The 25,629-nt window shown below is 44.2% G+C and overlaps 1 protein-coding gene across 3 annotated transcripts in view; it reads left to right on the plus strand.

Moving 5' to 3' along the window:
* The window catches only part of BMF (Bcl2 modifying factor), a 39,203-nt gene that overhangs the window by 11,541 nt on the left and 2,033 nt on the right, over positions 1-25,629 (plus strand). For 2 of the 3 annotated variants that reach the window (XM_074868129.1, XM_074868130.1), the window contains exon 5: positions 6,008-7,935. In XM_074868129.1, the coding sequence (XP_074724230.1) occupies positions 6,008-6,109 (102 nt within the window). In that variant the 3' untranslated portion in view covers positions 6,110-7,935. Of the gene's footprint in view, positions 1-6,007; positions 7,936-25,629 lie in introns of those variants that run through there. The other variant, XM_074868132.1, reaches the window with a different exon arrangement.

Raw genomic sequence — 25,629 nt, forward strand, 5'->3', positions numbered from 1 at the left:
CCTTCTGGTGGTAAGGGAATCGATGCGAAGTAAAGGTCAGTCCGTCCCACGGCCTGGGCAGGTTAGGTGATAAACAGCGTAAGCTGTGAAAGAGCTCTGGAAGTTCACACTCGGAGTCTGAGTGAATAAACTTGCCTGTTACTTGCTGCCTGTAGCTATGGCAGTGGGAGGGGGTGGGCATCTTCTGGGCGCAGAGGCAAGGTCTGGGCATCTCTTCCTGCACCCTCGTGTCCCCTCACAGCATGGGGGTGACTTTTTCCCCCCCAGACCTTGTGCTGCAGGTAGAGAGATGTGGCTCTGTGGAAATACAAGCAAGACCCTTATTTACTGTATTTGGGGAAAATAAGCCAGTGTGCCCCCCGGGGGTGCAGAAGGGGAAGGCTGGGGGCCTGGGAACGAAGTGGCCGGTGGTTGCCCTTCCCAGGTTGCCGTCAGCTGGCTGTTGCCATGGCGTCTGTCTGCTTCCCCTTCCTGCCTGCTCTGGAGAGGAAGGCGTGAGTGGCTGCGTGTTTGTTTTTGAACTACAAGAAAGTTGAGAAAGGGCTCACCTGCGCAGCTGTGCCTGCAGCAGGTTTGGGGCAATGAACGTCTGGTTCACTGAACGAGCAGGTTTGCTGCTTGGACCAGCGCCCCAGCAAGAGTCAGTGCCGTCCACCCTTCTTGGGCTGGGCAGCCCGTAAATGGGTTTGGGGGGGTCTCCTGCACCCCGCATCCTTCCTGCTGCAACTGCTCCTGTATATCCTCTCTCCATAAACACGCATTATCTTGCTTCGCAAAGCCTGATGGAGGAAGCAGTACTTGAGATGATGCCTCCCTCTACCACAAGTTTAGTCCCGCATAAGAAGCCGCAGGGCTTGCAAGCCAGAAGGATGCAGATCCTCAAGGAAGATCCTCGTCCTCCTCTCTGTGTCACCATGAGAAATTGTGCTGCTACACTTCTCTTTCGGTTTTTCTCTGTTACTGTCTCATTTTTTTCCCTGCTGCTTTTACACATGCATTATTCTTTGGTCATTAGGAATCACAGCTGGGAAGATTTGTATTTGACTTGCATTGGCCTGCATTTCTCTCTCCAGCGGGGGACACCTTCTGTAACCTCTGTTGCCTTGGGGACTGTGACTTTCTAGTCTTTCTAAGCTAAAGCATATTTTGTGGTAGCACAATATGCCTCCAGCCACCTGGCAGCCAAAACAGCCTTCAGCAATGAGTCAGCAACTGCTCCCGGTGTGCAAGTATTTTTGTTTTCAGTGAATAAATAAAATCCCAACAACTTACTGCTAATACTTGTATTAGTCGTTAAAGGAAGAATGATGGTTTTATGTACACATATGCCATTATTCTTTTTGTGCTCTAAATGTGCCATTTATGGCCATATTTTAATCCTTCTAGTTAGGATGAACCCTTAATCATCTGGAAGCCAGGAAGCAAAGTCAGAAGTTGACCATGAGATCAAGAGGGTAGACGGGTCTACCCTTCTGTGTATGTGATAGGAATGTATCAGACCCACATACAACATGTGTATGATGAATATATTCTTTATTTTTTTAAGGAGGGATATTAATGGCATGTATGTATCAGGTGGAAAAGTGAATCCTATTCATCAGTTAAACATTTATGCTCAAGGATTCAAGGAGCTGTATCAGAGGGACAACATTTTCTTTGAGGTATATTACCTGTCCTGATCTTCCCTTGATCACCCCATGCAAGGGCTTGGTAGGAGTAAAAAGCTTTTGACATCTGGGGTGCTATTTGACAGATATATATCTGTATGCTTACAGTATGAAACATGTATTGGGAATTAGTTATGGGGAGGAAATAAATGTCAGGTCAGTCATGTCTCTCTTTCATTTGCTTCCAGTAAAAGTCTTGCTGTTTTTTTGTGTTTGTTTACCAGTATTCTGGCTTTTGGTTCACCACAGTTCATGGAATAGGCTTCACTAATGTACTGTTGCTGCAGAGGACACTTTTCCTGTAAAATGGCCTTTCCTTGTGACTCATTGAAGCATTCATGTTAATGCCTCAGACAGACAGTCTCTTAAGGATATCCCCTTTAAAAAGCAGCAGCTGCAATAGGAAATGGTTTTATGTGTTTCCAGCTTTGTGTTGACTTACTGTATTCACAAGTCTAGTCTTTAGTTACAGTTAGTATAGAGGGCGAAAGGGGCTTCTTTCCATCTCGGGAAGGGAGCTTCAAAATGTTCATTGTGTTACGTTACCGCATGGAGGTGGCAAAGTGTTCATCCTTGATAGTTTTGTGCAGTAGTGACTCTGAGGATTGAATTGTTTTGATGAGGGACAAATCAGCATAGTGAAGCTTAGGAAAATTATACACTTGTGCCGCAATAGTTACGAGTCTTAGAAAACTGTAAGAATTGAAACATATGACATCTGAGAAAATTAGATGCCAAATTCATGGAGTCATTCTCCTGGGTTTTCTGTCCTTCCTGGCAGCTAAATTATACCACACCAAAAAGCCCTCAGCCTTGAAATATTTGAGTGTTTTGGTCTTGGCAGAGGTGTATCTAGGGAGAAGCTACTGAAACTTGTAAAAAGGACATTTTTTAGGCTGGGACAGTTCTTCCCATATACTGTTTACCTCTACTGCAAAGAATAGCTGCCATTTCCATTCTGCGGCTCTTGTCCCACACTGAATTAGTACCACAGAAAGCAGACCAGCCCAGAAGTGAAGCCATAACTCCGTAAACCCCGTTAGCTAGGCTTGCTGCTGAAGCAAGTCCCAGCTTGCTCCTCTTCTCAGGTCACCTTTCTGTTGTGCTGGCACAAGCACCAGCTTGGCTACATGATGCCATGGAGCAGATGGATTAGGATGACCTGATCGATAGTAAAGGCAACCTTTTTATCAGATTAGTCTGGCCTTGATCATTGTCCTGTTCTAGTTCACTTTCCTGCACTAGTGTGAGGAGGAAACAGCGTGAGCAGGCTGCTTGAGTATGCAAGCTGGTGAAAGTGTGGGGGGGAGTACACCACCGTGGAAGGAAATACTGACTGAATACGGACCCGGAGAAATACAAGCCCTAGGTCTAGGAATAAAACCTAGAAAGCTGCCTTGGGCCTAGTGCTCTATTTTTTCACTTCAAAACAAAATTAATGGTGTCAACGTCCTTCATAAAGTGATTTGAGATCTTATGCTTCTTATAAGCAGAGAGAAAGAAGGGTAAAATAATTCCTATTAATGCTCTTGCATGGAAATCTCCTTGAGTGTCTTAGGCAAATAGTGGGAAACATTTTTAACTGGAGAAGGACAAAAATGCTGTACCAAAACAGTGACTTCAAGAGACAGTGAAATAAATACAATAGAATATAAACTAAAAATATATTAGTTTTTCTCAGTATTTGTGATACCACATTCCACTAGTTCTCTTGCATATCTGTAACCCATCTTAAAGTAGACCTCTACAACACTTATTTACCAAATAAAACCAATACCCAATACCTTCCTCAAAAAGCTGCCCCCCTTCAAAGAAAAGGGAGGAGGATGAGCTCAGTCCTTCCACTGTTCTTCCCTGAACATGGCCTCCTTTACCTGTCACTGCAAAGAACAAGTAATCCTTTTCTTTGAGGTGACATGTAAGATTTAAGGAGGAGTCAGAATATTTAGAAACGTGTTATGGTGTGTGAGAAGCGCAAAGCGGCCTCCTACATGAAGCAGGGCATTAATACGGGGATTCTTACATGTGTTTGTCCTCCTGAGAGTGTGGAATAGCTGAAATTGCACATGCCAAATCAGCACACTTCTGCTCATCTGCTCCCAAATTAACCTGATTTATAAAATTCCATGAGAGTTTTCATTAAAGAGAGTCCACCAGTTGAAGCTGAGATATATTCCAAGTTTAGGATTCTATATCAATTTTTAAACATCCTTTTGCATTTCCCATACTAAGTCCCTGTAAGACAGTTCTTTATCCTCTTGGCTGCCAATAGAATAAAATAATCTGCCAAAGGAGATTGTCTTCAGAGCATCTATAGTGTGTTTGTCCACTGTGCTCCCCTAGCATAGTTCCCTGCTTGTGGAAACTGCAGAAGGCATTGTGCTTGCATGCCACTTCATTGACATGCTACCTGAAGATCTCTGTTTAAGGAGCAGTCTGCGTAATAGCTTGATAAAAACATGGTCTCTAGATGTCATCGGGACATTGTGGTTCCACGTGCATGTTTGAGCAGGTTTGGGAGTGTGGCTTTATGGAGGAGGGTGAGAAGAATCTCTGGAGTTTAATGAGGAAGGACAAGCTTGGTCAAACTGAGAGGCGAGTAACAAAACAAAAAGCATCTTGCTTTTTGAGACCAAATTAGTTTTTTGTAACCCAGCCCTAGGGGATAGTTTATAAATTATTGTTTTCACCTGTAAACCTAACAATGCCTGGGCTATCAGTACGGGCTGAAGCCGGGGCTGGTTACTTTGAAATAAATGATACCAGGCTCTAGAGTTGCTGTCTGTGGGTTATGCTCCAAACGCAGTGGTGTTGAAATGTCTGATGGGATCTGTGTGAACTCTTCTAAATCCAGGAGACAGCTGTTAAGTCTTGAGGGTAAGAAGAATGACCCACTGCTAAGATGCGAGATGAACACAGGTTTTCTGAAGCCTGTTTCATGTGTACTTGTGATTCAAATGGCACAGATCTACTCACACTGAATTACGAACATAATTTAATGACTATCTGGGAGGGCTTTGAAGAGCTGTCTATTGACACATCTCCAGTACACCAACTCCGGTTGCAACTCTCTCTTATTTGTGATTACATAAAGAATGCCTTGCAACCGTGTTGTTCTGCCCTGTTGGGCTAATCTGAGTTGAAACATCTTGTTCATATAATGTGCTTCAGTGCTCTTTTATGAACTCCTGTGTACTGAGGCAAAGTTGTTGGAAGCCAGTCTTCTGTTTCCTTGTCTGCTGGGAATTGGGGGGGGGACAGGGGGGGATTGGGGCTGGTTTGTTTTCCAGAAATGATCAGTCCGCTTAGCAAATATGGAATTCTGGATGAGAAAACAAAGGCTGACTTCTAATAGAGGTTGGTTATTGAGGTGAAATAGTATCCCAGGCTGGGCAACGTAAAGAGAAACCCACCTGTTTGTATGAGATGCCATTAAAGTGCGGGAAGGTGGGGGTATAATCGGAGCCACTTTTGCAGGGGTGATTACATATAACAAAAGAAGGAACAGTGTCCCTGCCCCAAAGCTGCATTATATAGTCTGGTGTCCCCCTGAAACTCAACTCCCATGTTTCTTCCTTGACAATGGGACCTGAAATAACCTCTTGGTTTTGGTTTTTTGTGTGTTTTCAAGTATGTTCTTGCTTAAGGTTTAATTGGCTCCAGTCAGTAGGAAAGGGCTCCAAGGCTGATTATTTATGGCTTACTGTCAAAAGTGGCTATAAAAAGGGCAGTATTATCTTGGAGATGCTGGGAAGGAAAATGTGGTGGGGGGAGGGTGGGGGAGTGTGTGTGTGCACGAATGTGTTTTCTTGTACTAGATGAAATCAGAGTTTTGCTGTCTCAGCAGTGTGGTTTAAATTGAAGATTAACCCTTTGACCTTCACGGTGTCAAATCACTTACAGATGGATCACCAGTTATATTTTTTTCTTTTTTTTTACTTTTGGGGTGAAGGGGGGCTTTTTTTTAAAAAAAAAAAAAAAAAAAGGTTGTTTGTTCATGCAGCTGGGGCTTTTGAAAGGCTCAGAAGCCAATCTGATTAAAAACAGCACTTGGCTAAACTCTGCAAAATCCTACAAGCAAAAAAAAAAGTTTAATCCTCTTGTGCACAATGCATAAAGGGTCTGCTCTTTTCTTTTTGTAATGTTAGAGCTACAATTATTTCTGGAGAACTTATCATTTCCCTCTCTCCCCTCATCCCTTGCTGCACCCCCTTGTTATGCTGATGGGATTAAAGTGTCTGCTCTTGAAAAGTGTAACTGAGTTGTTATTGGAAAAGAGAAGTGGTATGTTGCAATTTTAGAAATATAAATAACCTTGCTTCAACTGTTCTCCTCTACAGCATCAGCAGAACAGAAATCAAGTGTGGTGGCAGCTTTTTCTCTTCCTACACAACTTGGCCTTAAATGCGGAGGCGAACAGGAACCACACTGGGCAGAGGTGAGCTTCACCCGCCTGTTTCAGGCCGCACCCAGTCTGCAGGGAGCACTGAACAAACACTGGTTCGGGGGCGAGACATTGCACACCGCCGGCCGGATGTGAGGACTCTGAATTTCTGATACTCGTCTTCAAGTTTGGGGGTTTTTACGGACTCTTCTTTGCTGCTGCCTGCCTCATGAGGCCGGGAGCTCTTGTCCAACACTGTCGAAGGAAAGCCAGAATGTGGGTGTGTTTGGTAAAGCTTGCTGCTGGTTCCCCACGCCGGTGACCTCTGTGCAAGGGAGGCAGATATTGGACTAACAGCTTCCTCTGCCCTGTGTGTTAGTCAGTGGTAGAGTGCAGGAGTGTCATTTTGGCTGCTAGTTAAGAACGATGTCTGGGATTGATGACTCTAAACATACTTTGGGTATCTTCCAGAGCAGAGATGCTCGATTCCTCCACGAAGAAAGTTCTTTTTAGCAATGAAAACATTTAAGTAGCTCATATCCAGCAGGTTACTTACTTTCTGCATGGATTACTCTTTATTCCTTGCACCCTGTGTGAGAGAAAAATCACAAAGAATCTTTCCATTGGGCACCAGTTGCAGCTCTCTCACAGGAAGTAGTCCTTTGTCATTGCCGTCAACAGACAAAATCATTTCAATGGAACAGTCTTAAAATTAAACCTTCCTGGGGTTGCTGGTGGCTATTAGTTTCTGCCACTGTTTGCTTCTAGTTCAGTGTTTGCAGTGCCCGTGAGCCAGCATGAAGCCAAAAACCATGGAATATGACACGTGTCATTCTTCTACAATGCTAATGTATATGTTTTTATTAGTTTTATGATGGGTGTTTATTTTGTTTTGTTTTTCTTTTCTCTTACTATAATGTGGTTGGTCAGGAAGGCTTAAGTCCCAGGCATCCAATAGTTTTGCTTCAGAATTTGACAGGGAAATTAATTAGCAACTAGTCTGATATGTACACTGTACAAGCAGTCTGTCCATTACTCTAGTGTGTAATGTTTGGAGGCTGCTGTAAGCATATATTGACTAGCAGCAGCAATATTACTTCAAGGGAGATCTTCTAACAGTTCCCAGTTTGTATGCACTCAGAAGTTTGTCCATATGACTGACACGATTGGACCAGCACAGGGAAATTACCCTACCAGAAGGAAGTAGCCTTAAATATCGATGGCTACTTCTCCGTAGCCTTAAATATCGTTAGTTCACAAACCCGGTAACAACTAGGGTAAAACACAAACGGAGAAGCAATACAGACTTTATTGTCTTCAGACCATTTCCCTATTGCCACTGCACCTTGTTGTATGTCTCCAATGATACAATGAACGTGAGGAAGAGCTGTCCAGAGAATTGCTCTTCAGTCTTGTTACAAATGTTGACTTCAGGTGCTGAGGAATTCTTCTGCTCTTGGTCCACTCTGAAAAATAAGCATTACTGTACGGGAAGAGTAGTTTACTTGCACATACACTTTCTCCTCCACCCCTCTCTGCATATCCTTCTCTAATTCATGTTTTCTCTGGTATTTGTATAATCTCATCATTGCACTGTAGTGTCTGGTAACAATTTGCTGAACACAGTTAAATTTGGACTTTCTCCCTCTCTCCCAGCCCCATCCTCTTGGTTTGCATCCTGCTCTACTGTGGCAAAATGTACTTTAGCTCCCCGAAAGAGGTCCCCAAGCCCTTTTCACTTTCATATACTCACAGTCACTCTCTTTCAACATAAGGAGAGTTTATGTGAGAAAAGCTTTTTTTTTTCTCCTCTTACGTTATTTTTCTAGCTAGAGCTAGAGTAATATGTTTGTCCATGATGGTTAATAATTCATATAAATGAATCTCAAGTAATATTTTGGGGGGTGGGTTTTATGGAGAGGGAGGGTGGGAGGGTATTTTTAAGAGGGGGGATTGTTTTTGGTTTTGTGTTGTTTCTTTAAGCATGTGCACTACAGAGTTACCCAGAGGGATACAAGTGATACCTGTTGCTGACTATGCTGCAGCAGTATGGGAAGCCACTCTCTGCCCATGTTGACAGAGATGAGGCTTTCCATAGCTTGCTTTGCACAGTCTGCTTGGAGTAAATGCTGGTCATCAGAGAGCAAGAACTTAAATGGGGGGAAAGCCTGAGGTGTAGTGCAAGCACAGACTGAACTGGGGACCCCTGAGAAGCTGGATCTTAAGGAGAAGACTCTTAAATCCGAAGCTCTTAAAGAGGCAGGAGTGGAAGCGCCGAGGCTCAGGAAGCAATGCAGCAGTGCTGCCTGCCCGCGCAGCATGCTCTAGGATGTGATGCTTGCATTTTCCCACTGGTTGCCAGGACCCCTTTATTAGGAACAGTCAAAGCTACATCATAACAGCCCTGCAAACTACAAAAAATTCAGCAAGTGCATCTGACACTTAAAAACCATCGTGAGCTTTCCCCTTCCCCTCTGCCTTGACTTAACTGCCAAACAGGCCAATAAGGCCTGTTCTCTGGACACATAAGCTGCAAAGATAGGTCTGATATTGGTGCTCTCTGGTGTTGCAACCCAACCAGTTTCTCTAGAGTAAGGCTCTTCTTAACATGGAGAAACAAGTATCTGAAACTGTTCCTCAGTCAGGCTGCCTGCCTCAATAGAGTCGTTTGGCTCAGGGAGAGACACATCTTTGCCAGTCCGTATTTCCCGCTGTAACAACAGACTTATCAAAATTGGTCATGCCAGGGTCTGAAGTTAAAATCTCCTTGAACAACAATACTTCAGTGGAGACATAGTGGAGCTAGTGCTAGACAAAGGCTGACTTCCTGCAATATGTGTGTTGGTTACTGGTGCCAGAGATTTACAACCACTGATAATATATTTTAATTATATTCCATATCTGCATATCTTGGAGAAAGGAAATATGCTCTGTCAACCCAGAAGTCTTATTTTGCTTCATGTAGATTTGGAGGGGCAGGCTGGTTATTCACTTAATGGAAAAGCAACTACTTCATACTTACAGTCTCACCTACTTGAGGAAATAGTGGGAATATTTCGCACGTTTATCAACAAATACCCAGATGCACAACACCCATGCATTTATCACCCATTCCATATCAGTAAGGCCCCTTGAGCACACACTGAGGAGATCTTCCCCACAGAGTAGCTATTGCAGCGTGGCCACGGACATACGTTGATTGGGGAAACAGTTCCAAGGAACATGGTTTCAAGTCCTGTTGGTGAAGGAGTATGCTTGGGTTTTTAGATACTTGTTTGTCTTGGTGAAAGGAATGGGACACTGTTTCTCTGTATTGTAAAACCTACAGTCTAACAATTTAGAAAGAACAGTCAGATCTTTCTCCTAAACCAAATTGCTTTTTTTATGAGCAGTTCTTAAGAGCTTGAGCTGCTGCTGATGGTACCAGCAGCCTTGAAGTATCTTGCTTGCCTTCCCCAGATCTCCAAAACATCTTCAGACCTCAGCTCTCTTTCCTTGAGGGACAGAGTTCTTCCTGTCCCTTCCCAACTTCCCTCCCTTTCGAATATCTTGTAACTGCCCATCCCTGGATCCAGCAAGCCTGGTGCTAGTAGGGAATAATTAGTTTTACTTTTGTTTCCTGCAGTTCTTGAAAGCTGAGCCAGTAATCACAAAGTGACTGCCCAGGGATAGCTGCAAACTGCCATAAATAAATACAAAAAAGGCAGGGGAGAGGATGAATTTGCATGGAAGGGGTTGCCGTTGGATCTGTGTGTAGGACTGCAGCCTTCTCCCAAGGTGCTGATAATCCCTGGTAGCACTGAATTCCTGTGTAACTGTTCATGTATCTCAGTTTAAATAGCTGGTTGTTATTAAATGTTTATTGGCTAAACTCTCGTTAGAGGAGTCCTAAAAGAAACTTCCTTATCAGCCTTTGCTTTGGAGCTGTGTATCAACAAGGGAATAGAGGCAAGTCCAGTCCTTGATGTAGAAAGGGTGATTGCAAAGACATCAGTCTGTCTTCTGCCCGTTTACTTTGTGCCCCCGGGCCTGGATTAAAGGTATAAGCGATGTGTGCATGTGAGGTTATTACAGTCCTGGAGTTGCTCCATAGCAGTCACTGGAGCTGTACCCAAGGTTGAGCTTCATTCAGTGTGGGGCTTGGCACTCTTCTGGGAAACTGCAGGTTCTGCCCATTAGTAGACTAGGGAGAAGGGTTGGGTTTTTTAAGGAAAAGCAAAATTAGTTGAGGCAGTTGTTGCAATGTGATCCTGTCATTTCCGCTGCTGGGCCTGACCCGTATCTCTGCTGAAGCTGTGGGAATGGTGAGACTGTAACATGCTGAATGGTGTGCTATTGTGGGTATTTTTAAAGGGAAGAATAGGGAGAGCACTCAAGAGTATGTGCTAGGATCAAAGGAGAATGCAGATATGTGGAGGTCTTGCCTTGTTTTATCAGCAATATTTACTGCGGGATTATAAGTAAAAGGACCATGGAATGCCCATTCATATTCATGGGAGCTCTGCACATGGACCAAGCACTATCAAGTATTAGCATAATTTGACAACAAAGGTATTTAATAGTGTCCTTCAAAAGAGTCTGTCTTTCAAACTGGCATTTGTGATCATTTGCAAAAATGCCTACCTGTTGCCTTTGATTGTTTTCATAAGAAGAAATACCTCAAGGAATTGATAAAAGATCTTAGGACAATCTTTTACAGTTCCTAAAGACTTCAGTGGTCTCTGTTTCTTTGGTTTGCGTGTGTTCACGCAGGTGTTACACAGCTCAGTTCTTCTCCACCAGGAAAAGCAGAAAAGACCAAACACATCAAATGCACTGGAATGTAATTGTATGCGTGTGTGTGTGTGTGTGCGTGTGCGTGTGTGTTGTTAAACTGAATGCAGTCTGACATCCCCTACCCCTTCTTTCTTCCATGTGCCTCACCTTCCCCCTTAGCCACAGAAAGGAGGGTCTCTTCCTGTGAATCCCATGCTGGAAGTTGGTTTCTGGGAAGCGAAACCTAATGTCTGTGGGCTGTTTTTTAAAGCCATGTTTCAGTTCTGTCTTCAGACTCTTTGCTGCCTTTGGGGAACGGAGGGGTGGGAAGGGTAGATTCTTAAACTGTTTTTAAAATCTATTATGGAAATTTTGCATGTATAAAGTTATTCTTAAATCTAAAGGAGTCTCCCCGATTTGTGGACACAGCTCCAGGAGAGCATCGTCACAGATTCCTCAGCTCCGGTTTTGATCAGACTATTCTGAAAGGAAGGTTTGATGACAAAAGGTGGGGAGACTGGTGTGATGGGAAGATGACATTGTCAGTATCTCCTTAAATAAATGTCAGACGTTAGACTTGTAAAACGGAAATTTCAAAACAGCCCAAGGGATTTGTATGTCTGTTTCCACTGGGTGCATTTGAAAATCCTGCCACTAAATTTCACTTCGGGTATCTATCTAGACCGTTGGGTTTTTTTGGTAAAACTAATCATGTGTCTCTTCTTCTGTTCTCTTCAATGGCATGTAGTACAGTCTCCCACGTTTCTAGGTAGAATTCACTGATGAGAGTACTGTAAAATGTGGATTCACATTTTCTCCCTCCCCTTCCTGCATGACTTTTCTACTTTGGTGGAATACTTTTTTTTTCTTTTTTAAAACTTCAGGAGTCCTTCATCTGGAAAAACAAAAAGGGTAAGGTGAGCTAGAATTTGCAATGTACTTAATAAACTTTCCTTCAATGGAGGGTTTCCCTATGAGTTCTGATATTCACCAGAATATGATACTGTCCTGCTGCAGAAGTAAACCCGATGCTCTCCTGTGAGATTTCTGTCTGGATTAGTCCTGAAGTGCACACACCTTCTTTGCCATGGACTGAGACCCAGTGAGAATGTAGCATTTTGTTTATCCTGGTTGTGTGCCTCCAGGACTCCTGCCTGTACCAATAGTGACTGGGCAGAGCTCCTTTTTTTTGTATCTGTGCAGTATATTTGCTTTGTGCTTTCTTTCCTTGGTGCTTTTTAATACTTTAATACTTGGATTTTTTTTCTAATAACTGGTACAATTTTTAATAAAATTGTTAAATTCTTTGTCTGTGTTCTTTGTTTTATTTTTTAAGGGATGGAGGGCATTTACACAGCTTTCCCATCCTGGAATTACCCAAATCGGTGATGCAATTTGGGTTGTTCAACTTTGAAAATATCTGGTAGATCCTCCTATGTGCACCCTAACGCCAGGTCCTGCAACAAAGACAAGATTTTCTTTCCAGATTGGACTGCTCTCCTTGGGCATAATTTAATTTATGAAATAGTCTTTCAAGGAGATATATATTCCTCCACTTGGACAGAGAACTGCTGCTACTTGGAGCTGCACAGTTAACTTGATGCTTCAAATCAGGAGGATCTCTTAAGACATACGTGGGATGCAGCCTCCGAATTTGCAAAACGTAACCTTTGATTGATGGCTGCTTACCTCCTGCCTACACAAGTACATTCAAAGGCACTCTGGCCTTGAGAATAAAGACTCATTGCTTGGTAATCCTACTAGGAAACACAGTTCTCACAGGTCTTCTGATGTGAAGGCAGCAGAGGAAGGCGGCTGTGGCTTTGAGAGGGCTTGTAAACTGGTAATGACTCCCTCAAACACAGACATGAGAACGTCTTGGCCATCCCAAGCGACAGCAAGACATGTGTTTTGGTAATCATCAGGCCTGTCCTTAAGTTTTACTCTGTTCCTATATGGAAAAACTACCTCCATTAAGTAATGGTACTTAACCTGGGTGGAGCAGAAATGATGCTGTGTATTGTGGATTATTTATAATATAGCTGGTCAAATTCCTTCAACCACATTCCTCCTCCAGTGCGATGCTGCTGGTACAGTGTCATGGGAGGCTTTAGGGAACCCAGTTAACAATCCTACCCGATGTTAAGTTGCCTCGGCTGGTGTGTGCATGTTACAAAAGGGTCTTTCATTCCAAGAACACATGATGTGTGTGGTATGAAAAGCCACATGTGCATCTAAGACCACAGGGGGAAAAAGACAGTTTTTCTTTTCATTGTATTAGATCTAGTGAGAAGTGTGTCCCCTGGCCAGCCTCATGTGACTGTGAAAGAGCCTGTTGTAACACAGATACAAGGGGACAGAAGTGAGATTGACTTAGATGGGAGGGCTGGCTCTGAATTTTCTCATTCTCGTGTGGTTAATTCTCACCATTAATTAAACTCTTGCTTTTAAAAGCTTTAATAATTCTTGTACCAAAAAGATGAATGACTTTTAAAAATGAACACTTCGTAATGCTACCCCAGAAGCATTTGCCAAAGCAGCAGGATGTGTTGCACCTTGCTCAAAGCAAAGGCAAGTGCACAGATGTATGGATGGCCTCCCTTCCTCTGAGATCTCCTGGATTAATCTTGGCTCTTTGGTTTGGCTCTATCATGACCTGCTGTCTGTCACCCAGCCATGGCAAAGTAGACTCAGGGTGCATGGAAACATTGTCAGGGTTAGGCGACAGGACCAAACACTACCGGCTGGAACATTCCTTCTACAAGAGACATTAATACATTACTTTTTTTTGTAGTTTGAAAGAAACGGGATATCCTAGAAAATGTCCTTCAGAAAAGCTTTCTTCTTAAGCCTGCATACTAACAGAGTGCTTTCAATTTATTTCCATCCATGGCCCCTTTCATGACAATCACAACATGTCCCTCACTTTCTGTACTAACATGACTAGCACTTTAAGGGAAAATGAGTTTTGTTATTAACTTCATAGCGGTATGCTGTAGGGACAAGGTAAAAAGTTTAAGTAGGATTACTGCTTCAAGGAAAAAATGTTTATCAAGAAGTGCTCAGCCTGTCTCGTTAAAAATAATAAAGCACTCTGAGGACGAGAATGTTCTTTGGTTGCGCAAGCTACTGCAGAAAGCACTCTATTTCATGGCTCTGGCTGCTGAAGTTTAGAAGCCACTATAGTATATGGATTGGGGATTATTTTTCAAGCACACATAACATTGTTTTACGGTGTGGTAAATGTGCCAGTTCTTAGTCTCTGCAATGTATATGCAAGCTTGGAAGCAGCTCTACTAACCAGCTTTCTCCCTTGTGCTCTCATACCTGAGTAATTCAGAAATAATCCAGCCCTGTTTCCTCCTTTTCCCTGCCCTCACCTCCCCCTTCTGTTTATGGAGAGATGGGGTTTGGGAAGGAAAAAGTGTCCCAATTTTTGACAGTTTAGGAGATTGGTGTTAAAATGCAAGAGCTGCAGCTGCTTCATTGTGCATATCACTGGTTACTGTTGAAAGGCTTGAACTGAAAGAAACCTGTTTCCAACAGGAATCTAACAAAGAGTGGATGATAATTTCTGGCAGCGAGCTGTCTTCCACCTGACATGATGAGTGGTACCCTAACACACGTACAGAGTCCGACAACAAACCACCAGGCATGACGCACTGACGTCAGTATTCATATTCCCCTCTATAAGTCCTTTAAATCTTGATTTCTCTTAAATGAATTATGTTCTCTGTAACGTTCATAATGGACTCTTTTCTTTCTCCATTAAAGTCTGTGTCAGCATTCTCCTTCGCTGTGTTTTGCCTCAGGGCTCTTGATGTATACAAAGACTCCTCTGTTTTCTGCTCTTAGTCACACGCTTTCACTCTTAACCTCAGCGCTATAAACTAAACATCCACCCACTATGGCTGGAGATGACCCTGTTTACGTCTGCTGCTCAAATCACGACAGCAACAGTCATGAAACTATGTTTTCATGGAGACAGTTAGCTCTTAACAAGAGGACAATGAGGCTTGACATCTTGTAACACTACTAGTTTTTGCAAAAATTTCAACAGAAATAAATAGCCAGGAAAAGTTAATGGAATCTGTAAAGAAATGTCTTCTTTCAGTCATTTTACTTCACCACCTTTTTAAATTACTGTAGGTGATTCGTTGTAGCAGTCCACTGTGGTATTGGGACACACTGACTCAATCTGAGACAGCACAGGTAGGGGAGTGGGGCCTGCATTACTGTCTCAGGGCTGGTCATGGTGGTCGGCCTGGACCACGACTCTCTGCTATGCCAGAGCAGTGAGTGCAGAACGGCAGGGACACCCACCCCGCTGAGAAATTCCCATTTTTGGACGCCTTTGCTACCAGCCTTACTGCTACGACTGCTGAGCAGGTTGGGAGGATGGCTCTTCCTGAGGAGACCACCAGCCCATAGGAAACAGGGTGAACAGCGATGGGTTTGGGAACACAAGGGAAAGGGGCGGGAACACTGTTAATTCACAGTGTGGGGCAACTCTTTTTGCACGTGGCTGAAAGAGGCTATCAAGCTGGAGCCAGGTTTACTTCTCTGCAAGTACAACAGGCTGAGGAGCGTGGTGGGAGCAAGGTGCAGTTCTCCATGAGGGGCTGCTGCTCTGCTGGCTGGGTCTCAGCCAGTGCCACTGGAGGCAGAGCAGTCCTGGGGGAGGGCAGCTGCTCTGACCCCCTGCCCTGCCTGTGCTCACCTGCTGGGCTCCCCCTTCCCTTCCATGATTTAGCAAGAAGGTGCTGAGATGCTGTTATTATAAAAAGGATTTCAGTGTCTTCCGACAGGTCTCCCCTGTGACCCTGCCCATCATTTCCAGTGCTGGGGCAGCAGCTTGCCGGTGCTCCCCCCACTGCTCCCCTTCGCACAGGGAAGCCCGGGGCTCTGCAGCTGGCAGCCAGCTCGCTTGGTCTCCTTGGCGCTCGCACACAGCCCTCCTACGACAGGACAGGGTCACAGAGCTCATTTTGCCTGTCAGTGCAAGCATGCTCCCAATAGAATACTTGCTGGCACTTTCATTAGTCTAATTTTAAATATCCCAAGTGAATGCCTTTCTACCATTTCCCTCGGGAGACTGCTGTACCTACTAATAAATCTCACTGACAAAAGGTTTTCCCCAATATCCATCCTAACTTCTTTCTCTCTTAATTATATTCTAATACCCTAGTTGTACGTCCTTGTGCCACTTTGCAAGGAAACCTTACCAAAGTCATTTCTATAACTAATGCACCCCAGAGCCCACCGAACTCCTTGTCAAAAGCTCCTGCTGACTTCAATGTACTTACAGCTCTGCCTTCCCCCTCGGTGCAAGCCTATATCCCTGGAGCCTGCATGGTGCTGCCCAGAGTCAGTGTTGTCACCCAGCCCTTCCACTGCTGCCCTCGTCCCCTTTCTGCCTGGGGCCACCTCAATTCCGTGAGGGTCCAAAAATGGAAAGCAACAACTATTAACCCAGGATATTTTTCAGGCTTTCAGAGGTGCCCAGCACCCCTGTCTGCTGGCTCTGGCAGCTTGCAGGATCCAGGGCTGAGGCTCCAGCAGGATGGGTTGGTACATATGTCCTGGAGGCAGCTCACCTGGGAGCAGCAGCCTGGCTCCACCACCCAAGTACCGCCGGTCTGGCAGCTATGGCTGTGTCCCTGCATGGCAATATATCTGCCTGGGGTTACACTAGGAACAGCAACATGACATTCATTGCTGTGAAGTCGGATGTAGTAAAGCATTTTCCTTCATTTCCTTCCCTGTATGATCGTGAGTCATGGTTCCTGGGAGCAGATAACAGGGGAAATCAAACAGTGCTTCGAGTTGCACCCAAACATGAGCAAATACTTAATCAATCAGGGATTTATGAGGAAAATAAATGTTTAATGATGTAAGCTGTTATTTGGAACTGACATTACATGGTCCTTATGCCCCCATCTGAACTAGGCACTTTTCCTTCAGGTAGCCTCACCCACAGAAACAAAACCATCCTCACTCCCACTGCAGTAGTTCACTTGCCCTTTGGAAAAGCAGAACCAAAGTAGAGCACCTGGCTTTGCTCCAGCTGCCCACGAAGTTGGTCTGGGTGAGCTCCCCTTGCTGGAGGGGGGCTACCACAGCCCACATCTACAGCAGATCTCTCCTTGACATGGCAGATGTAGCTTGCAATTGCTAATATCCCACTGTGTTGTGACCTTTAGTTAAAGGTACCTGGAGTCAGTCAACCAATCTGGCACTTCATCAGAGTGGCTACAACAGAAAAAGGAGGAGGATAGGCACAGGAATTATTACTCCCTGTTGTTAAGCTCTCTTGAAACATAGGGCGCAAAATTAGATCCAGCAAGGGGCATAGGTGCTTACCTGTCCCTTTTAGTATTGAAGTCCACACCCACAGTCTCATCCAGCTGCCGCCTAACCCTGGAAGGGCTTTTCACATTCAAATTCCCCAAAAGCCTAAAATTCTGCCTGAGACACTGAATGTCTCAGGATCAATCTCATGCCGAAGTCCCGTGTGATCTACTAAGCTAGTGCTTTTTTGCCTCTCTCATTTGAGGTATCTGTTGGGGCAGCCTGTTTCAGGACACGCCACCAAAGCAGGGTTCACAGAAGATGCAGGGGAGGATGATTCTTCCTCTGCTGTCAGCCAATAACTCACATTTGAGCACTCATCAGAATCGCTGTCTGCTGCCAGACAGGATCTGAGCCTGGTGCTCTCTGCTCCCAGAGGAGTACCTTACACGTGACTGGTCAGGATGGGTTGTCTGAACTCCTCCTGTTGAAACTATCACACTTATGTGTTTTGGAGACCAGAGAGCAGGGAAAGAGAGAGAATACAACACTTTAGGGCTAGCAAAAGCATAGTGTGCATGTAAAATCTGTGTTCCTGTTTACAGTCAGTTGACTTTGAGGGTTCAGTCTTTGAACTAGATTTGAGGGAGGCTTCCTTGTGATGTATTCAAAGTCTGGGCAGCAGTGTTTTACTGGACACTCTTCTCATTTTCTTTGTGCCTCAGTGGCCCTCCCAGCTGACTCCCCACTGAGGACACCAGCCTGGGTGTCCTCTGCTCTTAGACATCTGCTGTTTTTTACATTGCCTGAGGAGCAGTTCATGTGCCTGGTTCAGGGTGGTGGAGCCAATGGAGCAGCTAGGCACCTAAAAGTTGGGTGTTGCAGAGTTCAAAGTTAGGATGTTAACTTCCCTTTGTCTTTGTGCTTCTACTTACTCATTACTGTGCAAAACAGGGTAGTGCATTTTGTTAATCTCAGAATAGACACAGTTCTATAATGGGACATTACTTCTGTGCATTGCACTTCTTTGTCTACGATAAGATATGGTTTCTTATATCTCTTTTTTTTGAGTTGGTACTTGTCCAGAGCACTTCTTCATCTTGCCAGCTAGTGATTAATTGGCTGTACTGAAAGGTTCAACACTTTTCTGTATGTTTATCAGAGGAGGTAGAGGAATGTGTGCTCTATATAGAGTAAAAGCATGCCCTAAGTGGGTTTAAAAATGGGTCATCACTTGCTCATTTTAGAATCTGTGCCCTTAAAACACACAAGGAAAGGTGCCCTACCTTTTTGATACCATTTTTTTAAAACTTAATGAGTGGGAATCTCAGTGGGAAGTTCAGAGACGTCTGTTTATCTTCAGGTAAACACAGTACAGACAGCTCAAGCACAAACCTCCTTGTCCTACCCCAGTGTTGTCAGCTGTCATAAAGAATGTGGTTTTGTCCCTTGTTGCAGGAATTTCCATGATGATGATACAATATTTACCTCCTGACAGATCAGGGAGAAAAAAATTCAAAGACATAGGCCTAGGCGAAGCCTTGTCAGGCACAGTTCCAGTTACAGTACCTATGCTGACTGAGATGTCTTTCAGCATGCTGAGCCCTCTATTAAGGCTTTTGAGGGTTAATGGTCCACTTGGAAGCTAGGACACTCAAGAACACTTTGAGCAAAGCTTGGAATGGGACCCAGCTCTCCAATTCACAGAACTATGCCTCAGCTACTTGCTACATAGCCTTTTAAAAGGAAATCCCAAATTAGGACCTTCTACAATCCATGTTGTCACCCTTCTGCAAGAGAGCATCATGAAGCAATTTGACCTTGTTCCTACTTCTGTGTTAGCATCTGATTCGTTAGCCCTAAGGTTGGAAATTCATGCTCTTGCAACGAGACATCCATGGTTCGTGTCTTGCAGATGACCCAAACATGGGTGTGTTTCAGCTGGCCATGATGCTTGTAACCACTAGACCACAATCTGCTCCCAGAGCCAAGAATAGCAGGAAGATTTCTGATGTTCAATTTTCAGCAAAGCTGTCTCACTTGCAATACATTTTGGAGTGTTGGCAATGTTAATAAACTGACAGGGACCCTAGGAGTGGGCAGGTAGAATTGGAAATGGAAAGGCAGGACAAAAAAGAAAAGGGATTTTTTAAAGCATTTTCTAGTCTTGTTTTTTAGTGTAGGTTTTGTTTGGGGTTTTCTTTTTTGAGTGACTCAAAATTTTTAAATTTGTGGTAGGTTATAGTGTTGCCAAACCTAATATATCTTATCCTTCATCTAATCCTCTCTCCAAAGTTTTCATGCTTATTCAGTCCTTGATCTGTCTTTTGGGATGGCTCCTAAGGATACCAACCAGTAGCAGATGTGATAGCATTTTTTTTTTTTTTATTGTGGACATCTCCTGAAAGAATTGCACCAAAATAACAAAACAGCAACAGCTTTTGGGGGCTATCAAACACTCTCCAGACAGTCACTGCTTTCAGTCATTGCCAGCCTAATTTGATTTGAACAGGGGACTGATAAAGAAATGCTGTCAAGCCCAGGCAAGTTATGTTTCTGCTTCTCCATCTGAATCATTTCTTGACTGCTTGTTGAATGCTTGAGAGCAAGTTGAATGCCTTCCAAAACAAAGCAAAGATAGCCTCCCTGTCCCAGAGAGGTTACAGTGCAGAGACTACCCAGCATGTAACTGCAATCTTCCGTGCGTATGGGAAGCAACGGAGGCAATTGATCATATGGATTGTGTAGGCAGGACCTAAAGGCAGATGTGAGGCCATAGTAGTTGCTTGTCTGTGTTATTGGCCTGTTGGGGTTCCCCAGCACACGGCCCTGGGAAGCACTTCATGTCAGAGGCAGGAGGGACACAGCCCAGGACAGGTCACTGAGCCAAGACATGTCCACTGGTTGCACTATACACATACGTAATGTTTTAAACTGAGCTTAGTGAAAAGGTTTGCATGGATATCCCACATGATTCAAGTGACCAAGGCTTAGTTACTAAGCTTTTCAACAGGAAAGGAGGCTTCTGGATCAAAAATTATAATGTTTCAGCATACATAAATTGCAGGTTCATCTCTCTATGTACTGACAGTTATAAACAGCTCTTTCTTGCCCCTAGGTCAGATGTATGGCTTTGACCATAATTACATTCTTTGTAGATAACTTATTTTTGTTTTGGGTACCAGAGCTTTTGTAATGGACTTGCCCTTTGCACTGCTGTTTGTGTCTCCTGCTCCCTTCTTCTGCCATGACTGCCACCTCTTGCCTCCAGCAGCGTCTGGGTGCTCCGGACAAGGGATGTGCAGCATGGGTCACCAGCAAGGGGAGAGGAGCTCAGCAGAGAAAAGCTCTTGAGTTTTGAGCAGGACCCACAACAGCAGTGTAGTGAGAAGCCCTGGTGTGGTGGTGTGCGGTGAAGGGGGCTTCGTCCTGCCTGCCTGCCTGCCTGCCTGCCTGCCTGCCGGAGGAGGAAGCAGTGTTCTTCATCACTCTTGTTTCCTCCTGTCCTGCAGTCAAGATTTCTGCTTGTTTTTCATTGTGCCCTTCACATGTTTTCCATCTCTCCAGAAATCACTGGCTTTGTTTAAAATAGACTCGGAGTGGCTGCCAAGACTTTATCCAGAGAGAGAGAGAAAAACGCACGGACGCCAAGTTCCTATAGAGTTATCAAAAGCTTTCACTCTCCATCAAGATCTCTGAACATACCAGAAACCTGGTCTTCTCAAGAAGAGCTCTGCATAGTCACTATAACTCTTCCTGCAAGAGCCACCAAAGCACTTCTGCCCAGGAGAGTGCACCTCAGCTCCCTGTGAGCTCCCAGTGGTGTCTCCCAAGATCTGCTTGTAAGTGCCCTCACAGGTCTCTTACATACTGGGATTTTGGTCTGTCTTTGCAGTGCATCAAATATATACAGAAAAATCACAAAGTTAGAGGAAAATGGCTTAAGGATGTTTGACTCAGAAACATTTAAAGGTACCACGCTCATAAAGTAATAGATTTCATCACAGCACAGCTTTGTGTTCTAGGCTTGTAGCCAAAGAAGGATTGATGGGGGTCTTTGCTGGGTATGTTTGCCTTCTCTTTATGCTTTACCACCTTTTTCTAACCTAACCCCAAAGGGATTTCCTGCTTTGTCTCCAAAAGGAGATGTTATTGCGAAGTAATTCCCAACTGGGAGCTCAGCATCTCCTTCTCTCTGCAACTGTTCAAGTCAGTAAGATGGCAAGTACACGTAAAATTGAAAACAGAATCAGCTCCTTCATCACCAGAGCAAAAGATATTAAAATAGAGACCAAAACTAATGTCCTTTGCTTTTAGGTAGAGCAGTTTGATCTACCTCTGGCTTTTGGACCTGTTTCCTAGTATTTCTTGATCAGAAAAGCTCACTGAAAAGACTTGAGATGGCTGGTGGGGAGAGACTTTCCTAACAGAATCAGCTCTTTCTGACAGAAAGTAAAGGAGCCTGGAGAAGGCTTTATGAGCACCAGTCCTCCCACCAGGAGAGAAAACACAACAGCTGAAAGTCAGCAGCTCTGAAGTTTCAGTTGCTAGAACAAGCTGTGATGTACATCTAAAAGATACCAGGGCAGAGTGGTGTCTGTTGCATGCCTCGGTTGCAAAGGGGCAGCAAGGTCTCATTTTGACTGGGGGCTCCGCAGCCTCTTCCCACCTGCTCTTTCACCTTGCAGTACGGTGTCAGGGCGGGAAAGCTGCCTTGCCTGAAGGAAGTGTGGGTGGATGCCAGAATTTTTTAATGTTTAAAGGAGGGGGAGAGTTAAAATTTTAGATGAAGTGTAAAAATTATGAGCTCCTCCTGTTTCTTCTCCTATTGCTTGTCTCCCTGCTCCCCTTAAAGGGCGTCCTTCTCTTCTCTCAGTTCTGTCACAGGTAATCTTGGTTTGGTGCAGCTGGTTTTGTTATGTTCCTCCTCTTACTTTTCCTAGAAAAAAAAATCATCTTGCCACTATTTTTCCCTGTGTGCTGAAAGAGACTGATACAAGCAAAGTCTTCTTCTACAAATCCTGGCTGTAAATTACATTAGTGAAGGCAGCACAGGTCTTCTGTAAGGCCTGAGGGAGCTGGATGCCGAGGTCCTTCCCAGCTCCGCCACCAGCACGGGTGCAGCGTTTTCAGGGAAATGGGAGTGTCCCTGACTATGCCTCCCATGTACGTGTGTGTGTATCCTTACTGTGATTAAGTCTGCAATTATGGTAAGCACATGGAGAACTCAACGCACAAAGTATGAACTCGTTGTTTTGAAAGTCTGGGCAATAACATCTTGATGACTCACTTCATCTGTGTAAATAATGACTGAAAATTACTTATTTCTTCATAGTATTGTGAAGATTCAGAATACTTTAGAAAGTGTTTTGGGGGAGATTGCTGCTCCTAGTACTATTATAAATTAAATCTTTGGTCACTCACCTCATTCATGGTGTTAACGTTCCATAAGAAAGGGGTGCTACTTTCATTGCTTTTTTCTCAATACTGTTTTTCTGCCACTTCCTGCATAAGCAGGGAATGCTCATGTAGCCCCAAAAAATCTTGAGTCACAAAACACCTTTCTATCTAACCTGGTGCACTAAATACCTAATTCAGGACTGTGCTAAGTGGTGATCAGTTTCCCCCAGAAAGCTTGGCATCTGTGTCAGGAATTAGCCTTAAGTGTTCATGAGACACACACCTACCCACCAGCTTATACTGGGGAGAGGGGAAGGAAGTAAACAGAGTAACAAAAACGCTGGTGCTCTGAAAAACAGAGTGAGGTGTAAGAGGGAAGAGATGCAGCACCCTGAGTAACCAGCAAGAACAAAGCACAAATTAAGCCTTTGCACAGCAAGCAGAAATTTGTAAAAGGCCAGACCAGGATGCTTCTTCTTTAGTTCTTTTTGACAGCTCTGAAAATGAAGTGAATTAATAGTTTCCAAACCTAACAGGTAAGTTTGCAGCAAGCAGAAACATGAGAATAAAGAGGGTGGTAAAGCAATATTAAAAAAGAAGATTACAGACTGGAAATTTGGCTCAGTGCAAAACCTTCTTTTCTGTCTTTTTTTTTTTTTTTTAGTTACTGTAACTATAAGCAAGAAACGTGTGCCAGAGGAAATGAGAATTTAAGAAAATATAGACAGCTTGGCAGGGCCACAAAATGAAAGCTTTAAGGAAAGAAAATTTAGAGAACAGAAGGAAATATTAGTTGGAGAAATGATAGCAGCATAGAAACATCAACTTTTCAAAGATCTAATTTTGCACCCAACTTTTTAACATCAAAGCTCTTCACTGCATGAGAATGTTAGATTTTTTTATATTGATCCTGGGGCGGGAAATTATGTGCACACGTTTTCTTTTAACCTGTTGGGAGAAAAAAATGCATACACAAAGGCAGGAAAGAGGAAACCAATTCCAGCAATTTAATAGTTAAGGTGTTGGAATAGTTACCAGACACTGTTTCTGTAGGAATGATGAAGCTGAGATTTAGAAGACGTTGAAAGAATTGTGATTCCGAATAGCCAAATACACATTAGTGCCCCCACCTTGACACAAATAAACCACAGCTGCCTGGACAGCATAATTCCCTTTTGGCTTGAAACTGTATATGTTATTTAGAAGGCTCTTTGAGAATAGAAGTAGCCCAGTGAGAGATTCATAGAGAAGCCAGGGATCTAAAGCTGACCCAGCAAATAACTGCTTCTCGCTGCCTGTGCAAGAAAACTGAGGCAGTTGGATCCTCAGCAAATGTAGCTGGAAATACAGAAAAATAAGCCCTGATCCTTTCCTCTAAGAAGACAACAAAGCAATAGCAGGTGCTCAGAGGCTGCTCTGAAGGGCCTGGTGTTGAATCCCTACTAGCACTAAGCTTGCGCTGCCATGTTGGCCTTCGGTTGGTTGTCAGCAAGGAGTGGTATCTGGCTCCTCCTCATTCTGTAATGTGTAATTTTTATTCTCTCCAATATGTGAACCTTCTGACCTGTTTACTCAGTGCTTCCAGAGGCCGTTCATTTCCAAACATTATCATGTTACAGGTACTTGGAGTCCCCAGTTCAACCGTTTACAGTAGTTATTTATTACTCTGGTTTGGTTTGTAAGTGCTGAAGCAGCAGTTTTTTACTCACCAACTCAGTCCCACTTCAGGGCTGCACCCTGTGCCTTTGCCACCCTCAACACCCTGGTCCTTGTGCAAGACCCGCTTTGGCAATTCATTCAGCCGGATGGTGCTGGGTCCACAACCCCTTAGCCTGCACATACATCTGCAAACAACATGCCGGCCATACATGCAGCACCCATGGAAGGCATCAGATCCGTCACGCTGGAGGCAGAGACATTAAATAATCCACAAGGCCAAGGATGGAAAGGGCAGCCTGCCTGTGGTTGCCTTTTAGGAAACTTCACCCAAGGTTCTTATGGAGCATACTCAGGGAAAAAAGGGGTAATGGGAAGAGCTTGGTGGCATGGTGGGGCTTTTGGATTGCTTTGTACTTGTTCCCACAGTATACCTGCTTCCAATCATTGATCTAGAAGTGAAAAGCTGAGCAGCCTTTCTGTTTCAGGAAGATGGTGGAGTACAGCTTGTTTAAGCAGGGTCTGCCAGACTAGCAGTCTACCCATAGCAACGTGAGACTCAGCCTAGGATGGAAAACTGGCCCAAGAAAACTAAATATTTGAGCAGCTAATCTGTGCTACATTATCAGTACCTGAGCTAGGTAATTAAAGCTAGCTCTCGGTCATGCCTTTAGGTTGCAGTGTAGGCATACCTCTGGTGTCTGAGAACATTTGCTTCAAGACTCCCTTTGTAATTATTTAATGTGCTAAATGCATTGTATGGTGGGGTTTAGGGATATTTAGTCAGACATAAATATCCCGTGGATATGATGCAGAGCACTCCCTGATGCAAATCACTGCTATTCATGCTTTGGGATATTGTGCTCCAAGATGCTACACTGTGCTTGGGACAGGCAGGTCTCTGCTTCCCAGAAGGAAGCAACCACGAATGCACTGTACACACAGTTGTCCCTTTCCTTTGCCCTTCATCCTGCCAAGTGCTTTGGTAGCCTCACAACTGCAGACATCACGTGAGCAAATCTTTGGATGTTTGCTCCTATCATTCCTGTTGGTTAAACATTTGGGAAAGCTGGCTATACCATGCAGCTCACTGAAATGCAGGAGGGATCCCAAAGGGTTTTACAAATGGTATTTAACTCATGATTCATCCCATCTAATTTAAGGAGTTCAGCTGGAATACTTAAATTGAAACTTTGGCACTTCAGTTTAGTTCCTATCATCCAGAGCGAGTTGTCTAGCTCCTAGTGATCCCTTACCCGCTACTGGGGTTCTGCTTCCCCAGCCTGAAACACCACCACCATCCTGTGCGAAGAGTCTGGGGACCAGGAGGTGCCCATCTTTGCCCTCCTGGGAATTCCCCTCCTTGCAGTGGGGTGCGTGGAATGGGGAAGTGTTGTCTCATGAAGTGCCCGGGATGTGGGCAAACCCCTCTGTTTGCTGGCCTTGACTGCTTCATGTTCCAGTCAGGTGTGATCT

This window comes from Strix uralensis, chromosome 4, assembly GCF_047716275.1.
Source record: "Strix uralensis isolate ZFMK-TIS-50842 chromosome 4, bStrUra1, whole genome shotgun sequence".
NCBI classification, from domain to species: Eukaryota; Metazoa; Chordata; class Aves; order Strigiformes; family Strigidae; genus Strix; species Strix uralensis.